The sequence below is a fragment of the Callorhinchus milii genome, unplaced genomic scaffold (assembly GCF_018977255.1).
Source record: "Callorhinchus milii isolate IMCB2004 unplaced genomic scaffold, IMCB_Cmil_1.0 Scaffold1, whole genome shotgun sequence".
Lineage (NCBI taxonomy): Eukaryota > Metazoa > Chordata > Chondrichthyes > Chimaeriformes > Callorhinchidae > Callorhinchus > Callorhinchus milii.
Window position 1 is genome coordinate 40889874 of NW_024704742.1, and position 19452 is coordinate 40909325.

The following is a 19452-nucleotide window of genomic DNA, read 5'->3' on the forward strand; positions in this document are numbered from 1 at the left end:
CACATCGGGAGAACGTCCCAAGGCGCTGGACAGTTGGGTTGGGACCCGAGCAGTGGGGAAATGGTCAGGGTGAGGGGAGGGAAGGGAGGGAGCGAGGAGGGGGTAGAGAGGAGAGGTGAAGGCACGGTTGAAGAGAATGACCTCATTGGTAGCACTCTCACATCTGTCTAAAAAGTTTAATAATATTAATCCTTGCAATTCATATAGCACCTTATCACGTTGTTCAGATGTCTCAAAGCACTTCACAGAATATTACTGTAAAGTGGATTTTGTGGGCAAAATGTGGCAGCCAATTGCATAAAGAGGTGTCCTACAAACAGTTGTGGATTGAGTGTCCAAATTATTATTAATTGATTTTTTGAAGGGATTACTATCCCACCCCAGAAAACGATCTGCTAATTGACTTACAAGTGGATTCCTACTTAATTCTCGGTAAACAGAAGTGTGTGGAGTAAAGGAACTTGCCTAAGTCGTTGATCCACTGGGGAATCGAACCCAGGTCCTCTCGTTTGCGAGGCGAGCGCTCTAACCACTATGCTATGGGACTCCAAGGTAATAGGTCGAGATTATAGTTTGGGATGAAAAAATGGTCATTTACTTCATGGCTATTTGTGAGAGATTGCTGTGTACTAATAGGCTGCTGCACTCGCCCATACAGTTAGTATTACATAAAACTGTGATGAGTTTGCAATGTTTGAACGTGATAAGGTGCTATATTAAATGCAAGGATTATCATCATGATAGCAAGTGCTTAATATAGAAAAGAAATGGGTCACAAAAATTGTTTTGTTATTAAACTAATGCCCTGTTAAATAAATTGTGAGGTTTATGCCCACTGAAAGGTGCTTTTATTGTAATTGAACATTTCATCTACATGAGGTGCAATTTATCAAAGTACATATATTTTATACTCTTCTGGGAGATTTCCAAAAAACCTAGTTTCGCTTTGCAAACAAATGCTTTCTCAATTTTATATACATAAAACATGAATAAGTGGGTTATATGCTTCCACAAACTTGAGGGATTTTTGTATTATAAACCTATCCCCTAAGAGTCTTATCCCCTAAGTAGCTATGTTCTGGTTTTAATAGGACATTGCTTTCTCATCATAATGGCGTACCTGGGACTTGTGGATGTTGTTGAGTTTTCATTTTTAATCTCTTCCTTGGCAAGAGTCTGATGAAGTTGCATTTTACAGCGTTGATAAAAGGGCTCCATTTAACATTTCAGCTTACAGTCATGCGATCCTACTATTAGAAAATAGCATCTTTTATAAGGAAATATGAGAATGTGTATGTATCGAGGTTACCAAAACAGTGGTACGCTAGTTTATGACTCATGTTATACACAATGAAAGAAACAAAACACTATTTCTAAAAAACATTTCTAGCCTGGAAGATAAATCCAACAATCACTCAACGTCTTCAAAATCTGGAAGTAAACTTACACCAGACACAATTCTCCTTTAATTAAACAGGTGAATACCAGCATAATTAAACATGTGCAAATAAAATAGCCTTTAAAGTTTCATCAAACCTTGATGAAATGAATGCTGAGTCATTAATTTTAATACTATTTTGATTTAAAAACTGGAAAACCAAAGGGGAGGGGAAAAAGTAGGGCTCGGCATTTTTCAAAGAGATCTAGGTTAATGGCACCTTTTGCAATGAAGATAAACATACATATATATACACACAGCATCAAAGCATTGCTATTATATTTCTTGACTATGTAATTTGCGTACCCAAGTACTAAAACACGTTTTATGTTACTTGCACCTTGACAAACAGAACAAATGGGTTGAAATATACTTCTTTGCTGCCAAACGTATTTTTTAAGTTTTTGAAATAACTTACTTGCTGAAAGTTTAAAAAAGTTTAAAGAAAATGAAATCAAGAATGGTTAGATGATCAGCTTTGTTAGTTTTAAAATCGAATAGCCATTTTCTCCCCCGTTCCAATATTAATCCGAGGGAGGCAGTTCTATACTTTAGAATTGTGTTTAGCTATGGAGACTAAGTGGCAAATCAATTTCTACACGAGGATACTGGAAGAATATATAGTATATTTTAAGGCATTTGATTATGTTCATTTGTGAAGCGGGTGCAAGTCACAGAACAGAAATTTATAAAATGGCATCTTGTCGTCATACAATCCTAATCAACCTGGACAGAGTCAGTAAGCATGATTTTAGTAGCATTGATAACAAAATCAATAGATTGCAATGAGAGAGACTGAAAGCAATCACTGGACAAGTCTTCTTGTTTGTTATTTTGTCCAGAAATGTGAGAGTGGCATTACAAGAGGAGTACACCTTAGGGAGAATAGAGGTGTAAAACAGAGTTGTCTAGAAGATGCACTGCCACAAAAATGATTTGAGCTGAACACCGCCATGATATAACTGCAGTTATAAAAACTGTGTCAGACTTTGTCAATGACTTTGGGATGTCCAATGTGATACTAAATGAATCAAAGTATTCAAGAATAAAATGCCAAAGTCCAGTGTGGAGTTTGACAGATTAGTTAGAGTAGAACTAGATTTTGGTGGTAGTGGAATCATTTTAAAAATTCCATATACTACTGTACTTGCTTCACAAGTGAGAGGACCTGGGTTCGATTCTCGGACAGGGCGAAATGTTAGGCAAATTTACTTACTCCAACACACCTGTTTACCGAGCAGTAAATAGGAACCCGGTTATTAATAGTTTGGCGGATCACTTTTCTGCGGTTAATAATCCCTTCAAAAGTAAAAGTAACTAAAAAGAAATTGGTCACTCAATCCAATACCGTTTGTGGGACACTGTTGCCGGGTTTCGCCCACAAAATATAAAATATATAGTCAATTCACTTTACAGTATATTCTGTGAAGCGCTTTAAGACATCTGAAGATGTGATAAGGCGCTATATCAAATTCAAGGATTATTATTTCTGGCGGTATGAACCCAGTATCACAAGTTGTGTTGCCAGGGCAAAAAACAATTAAAACAGGTTACAGCCAAATTCAGTTTTGCCTGCATCCTGCATAAAACTTAAAAGTATGCTCCATCCAACAGCTGTAAATGAGCAGAAAGCATAATACAGTCTGACAAGGATTATTTTTTCTTTTGTAGTTGGCCACAATTTCTGTAGTATAAAGAAAGAAACCAGATTTATTAAAAACGTAATTTATTCAGTATTCCTTTGTACAAGAATGCATTAATTTATNAAAAAAAGGTACAGAACATGTGACATTTGGTACGGTTGTAAATTTTAGTCACAAGCCTCTTTGCAACATAGAAGTGGAACGGAAGGAGAAATTCTGCCGATTTGATCTTTTAAAAAAATTAATCCATTCAATTTTAATATGAACTTCTAGTTCACTAAACATTGGCAACTTTATTCAGATTGACCTGGTGTTGCTGCTTCAGAGTTGGACAACTTAATTCAGACAGTAAGTATGAAGTATTGCATTTGTTGTAAAATAAGCTTTGCTTTGAGCAGTTATATGAAGATGGCTGGTGTTCTTAATGAAAGTCAAATAAAAAAAATTGCCTTTAGTATAATATAAATGACCATTGTATAAAAAACATAAATTGCAACAAGTTGATGTGACGTCTCTTAAAAGGAAGCTATTCTGTACACAAATGAGATCAGTTATCTGTGCATTTATTCACATTCTTTCCTATGTACTTTACCTTACCGCGAAAGAAGATTGGTTCTTATTATCTCATTCAATTCAGAATTTGAATCATAACTTCCTTCAAAACTATGTTGCTCTTGAATGGCTTACACATTGCTTTACTCACACAGTTCTGCAATATAAAAATGTTCTCCAAATATTCCATTTTATTGTAGCACCATTCTTACAGATGATAGATGCACTATGATGCTAGCTCCTTTAAGAGGATCCATTTTAATTGATATTTTCAGAAACAATCTCCCGTACCTACATATTGTAATTGAAGCTCGTTCACTAAAACGTACTTTCCCAAGAACAGTGTAAGATTGGAAAATAATTTACTTTTTAATGTCACTGCTGCCGGCACATCTTTATGCAATGAGAGGCCTTAAAGTAACAGTGAAAGTTTTATTGAAAACGTTTAAAAAAGCCAGCTGTCTGACTATATGATTGCATCACTCAATGGCATAATTGCATGACAAGTGTCAAGAAATATTGCACAAAGAATTCACACAGCTGCAGAGGAAGCAGTCTTGAAAGCATTTATCTGCCAAATATCCACAGAAACCAATCATATTTCTTCCACTGCCACAGAAATGGATACATAAACCGAAAGAGCATATCCAAATTGAATATTTTCAGCTAATGATGGAAAGGCAGGTAAAATATATTTTGGTTTTTAGTTATTAATAAATTATAAAGGTTTCAATAAATATTCCTGATTGGTGCCTCCTTTGGCAGCTTTCACCCTTATTGTTGAGCTTGGCATTGTTCGATTTGCCATGCACAGTCTTGCAGCTGAAGCAACTCTCATTTAGGGCTTTGAGTGTTCGAGAATCAATCAATTCGGTTTCCACAAATTGTGAACCTGTCTATTTCTAGCAGATCTTCCTTCGAAGAATGATGCTTCCCATCAGAATTCTCCTGGGGCACTCCTTTATCCTCTGCGTCGGGGGTAGTGAGAAACTGGTCAGAACTGCTTTGTGGGAGCAGAGGTGAGGCGCGCTCTGACTGGGATACAGGTTGGCTGGTGATTGAGTCTGACTGAGGGTCTTCTACTGAAATATCTGTGAAGAGAAATTCGGCTATTATAGGTTTTGATAGTACACACTAAAACATCAAAAACCTCCAATTAATATCACATACTAATTCATACACGAGAATAAATACATTTTCTGACCGCCTTATACACCTTCCCTTAGAGAAAATTGACCCAAAACATAATATTTGTATCAAACCCATTTGATAACTAAAATAACTGGATGATTATAAATCCCTCAACATAAAAGTATTTGCCAGAAAGACATGCTTGTAAGCAATCCCAGAATTCTGGGTTGTCTTAAGTTGACCAAAGAAAATCACAAAGACTCATAGAATTGTTTACTTCATAAATGCTGACTATATTACACAACTGGATAAAGGCCAAGTATAAATTGAAGAATAAAGAACAAAGGTTTTCTTCACCATGGAAGATAAAGTTTGTCCTTGGTTTGCAGCTGGTGTTTCTAACGACCTGTTGAACCGACGGGAGTATGTGACCGAAAAGGTATAAAGAACCAGAGATTTGGGGGTTAAATTGGAAATGCTGAGTTTTGGGGACAGAGTAGCTAACCACAACCAATCTCAAAGAAAGAGGGATATATTACAATCAACAATAATTGATGCACCAAGTTAACAAATCGATTCGTCCATCAAAGCCACTGTATTGGTCTGATCAACTCATTGCAGTGAACTGTACTAACCTGTCGTAAGCATTGATAATAATAAATATAATAATTAATTTGATTATATGAAATGTATAACCTGGATATGTATAAACTTGCTAATCTTTATTAAAAATATTACTAATTCAAGCAAATTGAGAGTTGTGTCAGTTCATACTTCACTGCAGGGTCATAAATTTAAAAAACCCTACTATCTCAATTTCAGGTTCTGCATAAAATACTAGATTACAAATATTGAAGACCAAGAATAAACTAATGGTCCAATTTTTTTTGCAATTGTAATTGATTCTGTTCCAACATTCTTCAATTACAGTAAAATTTTAAAACATTTTAAAGTTGTATTTGATGTAAAATAGCTCAAATCCTTAGAGCTCCAGTCAATTTGTTCTATTTAATACCTCAATCAGCGTCTGTGTGATTTGAACTCCTATGTGCAGTACTTTTTATTCTCTAGGATTTTCTGGTTTACTCAAATAAGTGGCATAAGCTTTATTATATACTCAAATTATTTATTATATAGGATTTATTATATAAATATATTATAAATTTATTATATACGATTTTTTGGTTTACTCAAATAAGTGGCATAAGCTTTATTATATACTCAAATATGTAGGCATAAGCCTACATTAGCTTGATTGATGAACATAATTCTAGTTACTAATTAAGAACATTACTAGGGAACTAGTACTTTGAGTATAAAGTATTTCCGTCCCATGGAGCTGTAGGGTGAAACACATCTTTACCTGCCACGACTCATTCATTTTCTGGCTTGCCTGCAGCCTAAATAAAAGACCACAACTAATAGCAGAGATACACTGGTATTCTTCACTTATCTCTCGAAAGCCTCCTCTGTCTTTAACACTTAAAGACACTGTGGCATTTTCTCATAATTTAGATGCCTAATCCTAGTTATCAACCTAGTTCCCTTTCACTTTCCTCCCTGCAATGCCAAGTATTCTACAGTGATCGCAATTGTACATAGTGCTCCAGGTGGGGTTGGATTAGTTAAAAAGCAGCTTGATGCTGGAGCACAGCAAGGTGGATGTTCTGGAGGGATGAGATCAGATGGACTGAAGAGCCTTTTTCATCCAAATGAATCAGGGTGATCTTGTGAGTATCCTGTATAAACTCAACTACATTTCCTGGGAGATGTGCTCTATTTTTTAGTTTTTACCCCAAAAGCCTGTTCATTTCTTTCATTACTTGACAGAGTTTATTTTACTGAACATGTTCAGGCACTTATTTGAATGACCTATCCATTAATTTTCTCTCTCCAAATCCCTCTTCTGTGTGATATGTATTGTGCACTAATCCTAATACTGAGACATTTGGTCCACCCACTGTCAGATGATTTACTCAGGAGTTGAGTGGGAGGATTCTCAGCCCCCAGTGCCTGGTTCTGCTCTTCCAAGTCCTGCCAATGAGTGAAGCTGGCTGGGTTGTCGTCAGCAGTGCCTTAGAGTACAGCAGATCCACCTGGCTCAGGAACCAGACTACCGAGATCACCACAGAGGGCTGGGCTCGATTCAGACATTCCCTTGCCAAACATGTCACCTTGGAGCCAGTACATTACCTGCCTGCCTACTTACTTATTTAGGAGATAACAACAATAGTAATAACAATATTAGACTGCAGAAGTGAAAAAGGAGGCATCTTATACAAAACATACCTCCACTGGTAAGAATTTATATATATATATATTATAAGACATATCACAGATCCAATTATTTATTCCTAACCAAAAAGATGCAAAGAAAAACAAATGGATCAGTATTTATTCACAGGAAAATATATCCTGCACCATATTAAAAATCAAAGCATCAGGAACATTTCTAATGCAATAGCATTCACTGAGAATTGTACTGGGCAGTAGCTCCCATGACAGGAACTGGAGTTTGTGGGCAGCACACTGCAAAAGAGATAGGAAAACTGCATTGCTACGCAGAAGTGAGGTTCAAACCAAAGTGGGGTATTAAAACTAAAACCACTGGCGGCTTTAGAGCAGTGATGAGTTATGGATTTATGGCAATTCTTTACACAAGAGCCAGATTGCAACTATAAAAAGGTAGTGAGCTCAAGCAGCAGGCTTTCCAGGGTGAGAGTCAAGCAGACTGCTCTTTCATGCATTTCTAGCCATCAATACATAAAATTACTGTATTCAAAAATTCCCATGACAAGAGCAATAAACTTAAAGCACCTGGAGAATATTTTTGGCTTCAAGCAGCCAATAATTTGCTTGTGATGAGCTAAAGCTACATCACCTTTTTCCTCAAAGGATGGAATGGAGCAACTCTACAGTTAACTAACTTGGGACTAAGTTAGCATTCAAATATAATGGTTTCAAGCCAATATAGTTAAGTCTTAGCGTCCTGTGTGTATGCAGTTCCAGACCATATTCTGGGATACACTGCCATATGCAACATATTAGGTTAGCAAAGCTGTCCCTGCTGTGCAGGAAATCTGAAAACAGGACCAACACACATCACAAATATAATGAGGAAACTAGCATGTGGCTATTTAGGAATCAACTACAGCACAGCATGAATTAATCTTTAAGATCTATCCCAGATCACGGACAGTAACTATTTATTTAACCATAAAGCCTTTATCGCTGCTTGTTGCGGCTGTACTTCAAATCCACTCACCAGTTCCTTGAAATCAAACCATGCCAATTATACATATGCACAAACACTAGTTTTAGAATAAAAACAATCCCATGATATTTTAGAAGTCACTATGCATAAAACTTTGGTTTAAAAAAAGCTTTAAAATGCCTCAACACAATTTCAGTACACAACTTTTAAATTCAAAGCTACCAAACTCGGTAAAAACATCTCACAAGCTCGTGTTTACTTCAACAGTTTAGGTTTAACTACCTTTCAACTCAGAAACTTAGAAAGATAGACAATGAACTGCTGGCAAGGACATTTTTAGTTTGGAGCTCTACATTTACCACCAATTTGGAAATGAGAATCTTTCCCATAGTGTGCTGCGAAAATGTCTATGAATTATGCTAATAGGGTTTCTACTGTTGCAAGGAAACAGCTTTGATAGTAACTAAAAAGCCCAAGCTATCCAATCAAAATGTTTGCCCATTATCAAAGTTACTCTGAAATGCTGACACCATAAGTAATACAAGCCTTGAATTATCACGTTTCCAAGGTTTTGACGAAAACTCTAGTTGGAAACAATAAAGCTGCACTATCCAATTCTCATCAGCTTTAGCTGAGTTTTGTTCTCACTGACGATGAAAAGATATGTAAATGAACTCTGCGATCAGAACCCTGCATGGTGAGGGTCTGAATAATGGTGTAAAACTCCACAGCTTTGGTCATCAACCTAATTTGCAACATCAGTGCTGGAGCATTGAGGAAATACAATGGAAAGAAACTCTGAATGAAAGCGACTCACTGATTTAAATTTCGGTGAATGGTTACTTACTTGTTATTGGTATAAAAACATTTATGCAGTGAAGTTTTAATACAAAGCACAAGTCCACTTGCCAAAATATTTTAAAACCCACAACATATATTTAACACTGAATTTCTGAAGATTTTTACTGATAAAATATAAATTGACTGCAGACGTTCTTATGTTTTAAAACAGTGCACTGTTAGCAGACAGTGGTTCAAGGTTTAATACAGGACTCACAGAAGGTTTGGACATTAAATTCCAGTCTCAGGTGATTTACTTTTTTTTAAAAAAGGGCCGATAAATGACTCCTTCAGCAACGACTGTGAATGATGGTCAGGAAACATACTTCTCCTAAATTACAAATCCACGATTTGGAGCTTTCACCCAGACAGAAATCTCATTATGGATGGCACTGCAGAAATCTGCGAACAATACCAGAATGCCACCAAATTTGGTCAGCCAGGTTCATGATACTGCTTAAAAGTATCCAAAGCAAACAGAGTGACACACTTGTATGTCACCTGCACAACCTACACATGAAAATTTCCTCACATCTGGAATGTGCAATCCCTCCCTGGAAGGATTGACCCCACTTACCTAACTGCAGAATACTATGCCTCAATAGCCAAGTTTTGGTTTATTAGTCCAGTGAACTGGCAATGGGGGGGAGGGGGGGAGAGAGGAGATTAAGTCGAGATCTTTACTGGACTGTTTTATTGTAAGTGGCTTTATAATATTTAAAAGAGAATCAGACATATATGTGAAAAACAGAAGGATGATTTCCTTGGTAAATGCACTGGCTGTTGCAGGACAAGCACATATTAACCACACGTTTGCAGGTTCAAATGACAGACTATGTAGTTAGTTGATCACATCGAAGTGCTGCAGTTTATATTAAGAGAGGGGAAAATTGGCAAGAAAATTCAACCACTACTGATCGTTCACCCTGCTGGAGGTTGTCATTGTGTGTACTATGACTAGTTTGGGTTTCAAGCTCCTTCCCTCCTCCTCCCACCCTGTCCTTCACCTGGGACAGTTTGCCAACTCACTCACAGCAGAGGATCACACACCTTTAAATCCTCCATATTCTTGTCTTATGTCAGCTTGTGATCTCCTGCGACCCTAATTCCCTGCCAACTCTCTTCACTCTTGTGACTCTGGCATCTTTCCTGTCTCATGTCCCTTCTGTGGATTATCATTTTGATATACCTTCAAGCACCTCCTCCTTTCCCCCTACCCACTCAGGGTCTCATTCACTCTCCGTGAAATGCTTCAAGAGGGTTCCCTCTGTGAAAAGCAATACGCATTGTAGCCCAGTGGTTACAGCACTCGCCTCACAAGCGAGACACCTGGGTTCAATTCCAGGCAGGGCGAAACCTTGGGCAAGTTTCCCTACTCCACACGTCTAATGATAATCCCTCCAAAACAAAACAATAATAAACTGGTAATTTTCAATCCACGATTGTTTATGGGACACTGCTGTGTGCAATTGGCTGTCGCGTTTCACCCACAAATATACTTTACAGTCTATTCTGTGAAGCGCTTTGAGACGTCGAGAAGACGTGAAAAGCGCTATATCAAATGCAAGGATTATTATTATTATTACGCAAGTGCATATTGTTTTCAAAGTTAGCAATTACCACTATGACTACCATGAAGAGGATGTTGAAGGTTTATACAATATATAATACAACAGTGTGAAAAATATAAATTGCTAATACCACCTTATCACAAACACCTGCACCAGCCCAGCTATTGTTCTCCACAGGATCTCAATTGGACAATTACCAAGTAATAATTGACAACTGCTTTTGTGGAAAATCACTGAGCTACTATAATTGGGATTCTTTCAAGCTGCTGAATTTGCATTCAAAATATTATATCCATGAGTTTTTTTTGCTGGATTACTTTAAGCATAGAACGATATAGCAGATGCATGGATTTTATAAACCTACAATATAGAATATTTAACTTTAGCTCAACCAAATGAAGCACTTACAAGTTAATTTTCTATCAAAAATGCCTCATTTTAGTTTGAAACCCTAAAAATAGAAATATATGGAAAATCATTACCTTGAGGGGATTTAACTTTGCTGGCAGATTTTTTGGGAGGTTTCCCAGGCGTGCTGGTTGGTGGGGTTTGGAACAGCTTCTCCTCCATCTTGGCCTTTTTCACATACTGGTAAGATTTGCCCAGCAACACAATGCTGTTAAGGACTTTGAGTGTAATCAACCTTAAAAGAAAAAAAATTTACAATAAGCAGAAATAAAGGGGTTAAAAGCACACCTTAAAAATTCATTAGCTTTGATGGGGACGTACGATATAACTGCCTTATTATGATATATAAAAGGGAATGTGCTCACGCACACTTCGCTGAAGAGTGTGCTGAATGGAATGCTGAATGGTTTGACCACTATTCGCTTTGTTAGGCTTCCAAAAATGCTTTCTCCAAACTACAAACAGATCATTAGCCTGTTCCATTTTTTAGCATCTGAATTCAAGCTTTGGATCTTGGATTACATCCTTTCAAATGCCACTTTGCAAATTAACTTAATTAAAAAAAACTATCCTGCAAATGCAACATGTAAAAGACAGCTGTCTCAGCTAAACAGGAGTTGACAGTTGATGGCTCACAGCATTTTTGCCCAGTTTTGGGTACTACCATGAAAGGCGCTATCCAAATGTAATTTTGGCGGTGTTGTTGCTTGGAAATTTAGAGAGGGTGAAATTTAGAGAGGGCAGAATCCCATAGCTTAGTGGTTAGCGCGCTCGCCTCGCAAGTGAGAGGACCTGGGGTCGATTCTCAGCTTGGTGAACCTTAGAGAAATTTCTTTAATCCTCAAGCCCTGATTTACCACCAGTAAGTAGGACACTGCTGTGTACAATTGGCTGCTGCGTTTTGCCCACAAAATACACTGTCAATTCACTTTACAGTATATTCAGTAAAGGTCTTTGAGACGTCTAGAAGACATGATAAGGCACTATATCAAATGCAATAATTATCATCATGTTTCTAAAATAGAGAGTCTCATTCCTTGATCGAAGAATTAAAAAAACAAAATTGTGATGCCGTTAGGTTTTTAGTATATACACCATTATAAGGAGTATTTTCATCAACCTGTTTGAGAAAAATCAGATATCTTTGGCTTTTAGCAGTCAAAGGCAAAATTGTTCCAAGGTCTGCAGCAAAATGTTCTGCAAAAGCTTTGGCAAATGAAGCACCTTAAATAATCATACTACTTATACCAGTCAGCTTAAGCTAAAAAATCGGGCATATCAGTCTTTCGAATTCTTTAACATCACTGCTCATGTACGCTGTCTTTCATATGTGCGTGCACAACACAATGTTAATGAAGCCAGAGCACGGAATCTCTTCCACAAGTAGAATCCAGCCACATACACTGGTGCACCATCGAACAGCCCAAGAGATCGTCCTCATCCCAGGAGTGGGAGAATCATTTAAACATGTATTGGAGCCAATTAACAGCAACATTTAAATCATATTCTTTTGAAAATTAGAGAATCTTTGGCACTATTTAAAAAAAATAAATTAGAATTAATTTTAGCTTCAAGCCCATTGCTATCAAGCTGGATTTAAAAATTGTCTATTGGTTTTCCTACAAAGAATCATCTGTAGAATTTGTATCAATGCAAAAGTAATTGCTCAAGTGTAGTTGTCCTACTTTCTATATTTGGCTCAAATTTTTTTGAAATTACAATCAAAAATAAGACAAGCTGTACAAGTTTATAAAATCCAATTAAATCAATAATCTATACTGCGCAGCTGGTAAACCACATGCGGTAGTTCATCACTGCAGCAGGGGAGTGAGAATGAGATGACAGATCAAGACCTCGTTTTCCGCAATTCAAAGATCTTGACCCATCACCGCATGTGGTATGTGGAACAGGCTCCTTAGGGAGATGGTTGAAGCAGGAAATGTTGATTCTTTCAAACACAGATTAGATAGTTTCCCTTTAGGAAATAACATAATGGGATATAGTACACAGGTAGTTTGAGACATATGTACATGCAGCCGCCAGGAAGGTGGAAGGCAAACTAGATGGACCTCGGTCTTTTTTCAACTAACATTTCTTATGTTGTTATTTATTACTGGCAAGTGCTGGAATGGCATTGAATTGTGGAAGATGAGGTTCTTCTGCGCATGCAGCAACAATCAAGATTGCAGCCGGTGATTTCCTGTGATTCAATGCAACCGGCCAGAGGCGCGCATGCGTTGACAGTTCAGAACGTCACTTCGCAATTTAATGTAGCTGGTAAGTGCATCAGTAATGGAGGATTCGGGAGCAGTGTTACAAAAATTTCATTAAAAAAACTACAAATTAGACCCATTATATAGATTTTAACAATAACGAATGCTTCTTTTAGACAAATGCATTATAATTCCAGAAATAAAGTGACCATCAGCTATATCAATATTTAAACCTTTGCAACGATAAAACTCGCTAATAAAACTCATTAGGAGGTGATTAATTCAACTAGTGCAAAGAAATCTAAAACGTTTTGATAGGAAACTGAATGGGACTGAATGGAATAAGCTTGTACGACTTATCTGGTTATGATTTATAAAGATAAGACATTTGCGAGTTTTATTGTAGACCTCAATGTTTTCAAAATAAGGCATTAAATATCACATAATAGGGATCTTACAAATAAAGACACCGGAACTTATTGACAATGTACTCAAATAACTAAAAAAGGTTGGTTTGATATTAAGTCTGCATCTATTATTTAGATACTTCAGTGATAGTTGCATCACAATTCACTAATTGGTACAGAATGCTCCTGCAGAAGTACTTTCGTTTCAAGAAAATCTGACCCGCACATATTGTTAAAATTCATGATCGAAACATTTAGATCTAAATTGAGAATGAAAAGGAAGCCAAATTAAGTAACACCCTATTAAAACACACCCAGTTCAACAAAGCAGAATTTCATGGCATAACTGAATAGAATTAAGGATTTTAGTACACATACATGAAATGGAATTCACTATATATTGCTGCAACATACTTAGTTTAATATTGGACAATTTTCAATTTAATCAGCAACCTTGTATAATCTAATTTTGGACAGCAATCGCATTACTGGCCCAATTTTACTTTAATTATCCAAAAACTTAATATCAATCTTCATTGCAAATGCCTTCAAGATGTAGAATTATAATGCACATAATTATATGCTTTACAAAGGTACAAGACTTGATTAACTTATGTTTCAGTTTATACAGACCAAACAATACAGTACCAGAAACATTTTGCAAAACTGATACACAAACTACTCAAACCATTTGAGGAAAGCAAAAGTTCTGCACAGATGTACTTAAATAGGTTCAAGCAATTTATTAAGAGTATAGTTCTAGTGTATTTAAGAGCTGACAGGATTCACAGCTTTCTTCTACCAATAAACCTTGATTGCAGATCAACTTCCCAAACAATTGCTTAAATGCTTTTTTCAGCTCTGTTGTCAGCTCTGAAATGGCTCAGGCACACACATTGCCAGAGTGCGAGGCCACTTGTTCAAGGTAGTCTCAATACCAATGCTATACTGCCAAGCTCTATGCCATCCACAGTGATCTAAACACACTTCTGCTGTGTGCACAATGTAAAAGATTACAAACGTGCAGTACAATAGGAGCATATCAATGATTGATGGTCGTGTTTAATCTCAATATTCCCTGCTCTTGTCCATATCAGCCTTGATCGGTTAAATGTAATTATCATAGTGGTCTTCAACAACAAGTTGCATTTATATAGAGTCCTTCAAGCAGGTAGCGTCTCAGAGAGCTTAAAGAATGGAATTAAAATTTATATAGTATAGTAGAGCATTATTAGCCCTAGCATATGGAATGCCTTCCTCATTCTGGATATTTCATGTCAGCTTTGAAATACTCCTAGATCAATGTGTAAGGCATGCTATGCTCTTTTATACTTTGTCACAGTAAATCACACCGACACGTTAGACACAAATCTTGCTGAAACCCCGCAACCTTGAATAGATGGGAGTTAGAATCAGCTTGAATTGCCCCATTGTGATATAAATTCAGTGGATGTCAATTGAAGTGGACTCTGCTAGTCAATGATCCCATAAAAGTTGACAGTGGTCCAATTAACATGCCAACTCTCAAAACATGAATGAGGAATCAAGCATTCAACTAGCTATTTAATATTAAATCTCAAAACCGGATTTGGGGAAGTTTTTTTTAAAAAAAAGGACTAATGCAATGTGCATCAGGCAAGTCTCATCAGGCTCAGCATCACATTATTCCTTTACTTTTAAACAGCGTAAACACAGCATTGGAGGGGCAGATTAAAGATCTGTCCGCTCTGCCCAAACTGAGAAAATTTACACCAACCAGTGTGACACAAGGACCAAAGTTCCAAATTATAGTAATAAAAATGACGTTGGCGTGACTTCATAGTTAAAAAATTAAAAAATTTAAAAAACCAGCAACAACAACAACAATGTCATGGCCCCTGGCACTGCCATCCCAGCCATGACCTGGGAAGCTGAGCCTGAGGGCTGATGCCGTCCCGCTGATCGCTCGCTCCCAGTCTCTTGGTGCGCGTTTTGGCTACAGCCCCGCACCCCCCCCCCCACTCCAAATGTATCTCCTCCCTCCCCCCTCTATGTCTTTCCTCCCATCCCCCTTTATCCGCTACTCCCCCTCTGTCCTTCTCTCCCACCGCCTTCCCCGCCTTCTCTCTCTCCTCGACCCCATCACCACTTCCCTCTGCTCCAGCCTCGGCATCCTCCTCCGGGCCCATCGTGGCTCCCGGCACTGGCTGTCCCAGAGCAGCAACCCCACGTGTCTCATCACTCCCTCCCTCCGCTCAAACCGCTTCCTTAAGGCAAACCCAACTTCCCCCACCCTCATCAACCAGTCCCTCCCCAACTCTCCACTCACACCACTCTCCACAACCATCTCTCCTGTACACCCAAAATCCTTTCCGCACCACTCTCTCCTCCCTCCAGCAAACCCACCCGCATTTCCTTCCAAAATGTGCGTTCCCTCTCAAATAAACCCCTCACCATCCACGACCTCATCCTGGACGAGCATCTTGACATTCTTGGGCTTACCAAAACCTGGCTCTCCCCAATGACCCCGTCCCCCTAGTGGAAGCCTCCCCTCCAGTCTACACCTTCCACCACACCCCCCATCCAAACCAACTTGGCGGCGGGGTGGCCTTCATTTCCAAAGCTCCCTTGGTCTCACCCTCTACTCCTCTGGCTGCTTCCCCTCCTTCGAGCACCTCACCCTCTTCCACCCCTCTCTCCCTTTGAAAATCCTCCTCGTCTACCACCCCCTAAGCCCCCCAGCTCCTTCCACACAGACATCTCTACTCTCCTCTCTTTCGTGTCCCTCTGCTCCGAGTGCCTACTCATAATGGGTGATTTCAACCTCTACCTAAACTCCCCTGCACTACTTCTGCCAACTTTACTACCTTCCTCTCCTCCCTAAACCTCACCCTTCATATAAACTCACTCACCCACAACTGTGGTCATGCACTTGACCTCGTCATCACCCATGGCCTTGACATTTCTGACCTCAGCATAGTGGACAAGGCCATCTCGGACCACTTTTTCATCTCCTTCTCCTCTCACATCCCTCTCTCCTCCACCAAGCCCTCAACCATCCTCTACCGCCCTTGGAAAAGGCTACCCCCTGAGACGCTCACAAAGATCCTCACATCAGCAAACATCCTATCCCTCTGGCCCTCCACCCGCGGAGATGCTGAAGCAGCCGTCCAGCTGCTCCGTGATCGCCTCTCCTCCACCTTCAACTCCCTCGTCTCCCTAAAATCCAGGACCATCTCCAAACCCACCCGATCCCCCTGGTACAACAACCATCTCCGCCACCAAAAAACCCAAACCGGTTTGCTCGAGCGAAGATAGCAGAAAACTGGCCTGACAGTTCACCGTCAACTGTGGCTCGAGCATCTCCACAGCTACTGCCATTCTTTGACATGCGTAAAAACGGCCTTCTACTCCAACATTATCTTGGAGGCTAAACACAACCCAAAAATCCTTTTTTCCCCACCACCACCCACTACCTCCTCTGTGCCCCCCCTCAGTCCTCCTCAATCTTCGTATCAAATGCCAAGTGCGAAGATGTCATGGACTTCTTTTCACCTAAAATACTTAACATCCGCCAGGCATCATCCACCTGCACCTTGTCACCCACCACCATGCCCTCACCACCTCCCCCTCACCTTCCTCATCATCTGCTCCTACCACCAGCCCCATTCGACATTCCTTCCTCCCCATCTCTCCCTCCTCCCTCTCACCCACCATCACCTCCATAAAACCCACCACCTGCTGCCTCGACTGCCTCCCCACTAACTTACTGGTCACCCATCTCCCCTTCCTCTGCCCACGACTGGCTGACATCATCAACCAGTCCCTCTCCTCCGGATCAGTCCCTGCCTCCCTCAAAACTGCTGTCATCACCCCCCTCCTGAAAAAACCTTCCCAAGATCCCTCAAACCCAGCCACCACCGCCCTATTTCTAACCTGCCCTTCCTCTCAAAAGTTCTAGAACGCGTTGTTGCCAACCAACTCCGCGCACACCTCTCACCTCTCCTCCCACTCCCTCTTCGAAACCCTCCAGTCCGGTTTCCGCTCTGCCCACAGTACAGAGACTACGCTTGTGAAAGTCACAAATGACATCCTCGCTATCTGTGACCAGAGCTCCCTCTGCCTCCTTGTCCTCTCCGCCATGTTTGACACAGTCGATCACACCATCCTCCTCCACCGCCTTTCCTCCGTCATCCACCTCAGTATGACCGCCCTCGCCTGGTTCGAGTCCTACCTCACAAACTGCCAGGAGTACATATGCACAAACAGCTTCTCCTCCCTTTCTCACCCGGTCACCTGTGGGGTACCCCAAGGATCCATCCTTGGCCCCTCCTCTTTCTGATCTACATGCTCCCTCTTGGGGATGTCATCCGTAGACATGGGGTACATTTCCACATGTATGCAGATGACACCCAACTCTATTTTAACACCTCTCTTTGCGACCCCCAGTCCCCTGATGTTCTGTCAGCCTGCCTGTCAGATCTCAGGGGCTGGATGAACGCAAACTTTCTTCAGCTGACTGTTGACAAGACGGAAGCCAAACTCTTCGGCTCTCGTCAACGTCTTGAATCTCACAGCTCTCACCTCCTCCACCTACCCGACCTCCCCCTAAAACTCTCCGAATCCGTACGCAACCTAGGCGTCAGGTTCGACCCCCAATTATCCTTCCTTCCCCACATCCGGTCCCTCACCAGCACCGCTTTCTTCCACTTCCGACGCATTGCCCGTCTCCGCCAATACCTCTCCCCAAAAGCCACTGAAACCCTGGTCCATGCATTTGTCACCTCTTGGCTGGACTACTCCAACGCCATCCTCACCGGTCTCCCATCCACTACCATCCATAAAATCCAAATCATTCAAAACTCTGCCGCCCGCATTCTCACCCGCACAAAACTCCGCTCCATGATCACCCCAGTCCTTGCCAGACTGCACTGGCTGCCTATCCCAGAGAGGATCGATTTCAAGATCCTCACCTTCGTATTCAAGTCCCTGCACTTCTCTGCACCCCCGACCTCTCTGACCTCCTCTCTCCTCAAAACAGCACCCGTTGCCTTTGTTCCTCCAGGTCTGGCCTCCTCCTTGTCCCCCAAGTCCTCCGCTCCACCCTCGGCGGCCGTGCCTTCAGCCACTATGCCCCGAGGCTCTGGAACTGCCTTCCTCACTCCCTTTGTCTCGCTCCCTCCCTTCCCATTTTCAGGTCTCTGCTGAAGACCTTTCTTTTCGACCGCGCCTTTGGTCACCTTCCCCCCCTCCCCCTGGCTCGGCCCCGGGATCCGTTACTGTAAAGCGCTCTGAGACGCCGTCCGGCAAGGAGGGCGCTATATATAAATCCAAGTTGTTGTTGTTGTTGCATTTGATATAGCGCTTTTCACATCTTCTAGACATCTCAAAGAGCTTCACAGAATATACTGTAAAGTGAATTGACTATATTTGTGGGTGAAACACGGTAGCCAATTGTGCACAGCAGTGTCTTACGTACAGTCATGGACTGAGTTACCACATTTTTTTTGAGTCTCCGGAAAGCAATCCACCAATTGACTAACGACCGGGTTCCTACTTACTGCAAGGTAAACAGAGGCGTGTGGAATAAGGAAACTTGACTAGGTTTCGCTCTGCCAAAGTTATTTTTCTAAATGATGCTATAGATGAATTTATTGAATTCAATCCAAACAAATATAGATCAACGCTCATCTTTTGAAAGTTTGTACATTATTAATTTGATGTACATCCATGTTTCTACAATGAAGCATTATAAGCCACAGCACCGGAGAACTAAAGGGGAATATAGAAAATAAAGTTCTTGGTGATTTCAAGCTTTCCTCTCTGCTTTGTGGAGTCCTGTAGCTCAGTGGTGAGAGCACTCACTTTGCAAGCGAGAGACCTGGTTCAATTCCAGGCAGGCGAAACCTTGGGCAAGTTTCCTTACTCCACACGCCTAATAATAATCCATCCAAAAAAAACAAAAAAAAATAATAAATTGGTCATTTTCAATCCACGACTGTTTGTGGGACATTGCTGTGCGCAATTGGCTGCCGCGTTCGCCCACAAATATACAG

The 19452-nt window shown here is 40.3% G+C and overlaps 1 protein-coding gene across 1 annotated transcript in view; it reads right to left on the bottom strand.

Annotated features, from left to right (window-relative positions):
• Positions 1-3147: 3147 nt before the first annotated feature.
• tapt1b (transmembrane anterior posterior transformation 1b) overlaps positions 3148-19452 on the bottom strand; it is a 61904-nt gene continuing 45599 nt past the window's right edge. The window contains exons 13-14 of the mRNA XM_042341566.1: positions 10872-11032; positions 3148-4724 (exon numbers count right to left, since the gene is read on the bottom strand). Coding sequence (XP_042197500.1) covers positions 4495-4724; positions 10872-11032 — 391 coding nt within the window. The 3' untranslated portion in view covers positions 3148-4494. The remainder of the gene's footprint in view (positions 4725-10871; positions 11033-19452) is intronic.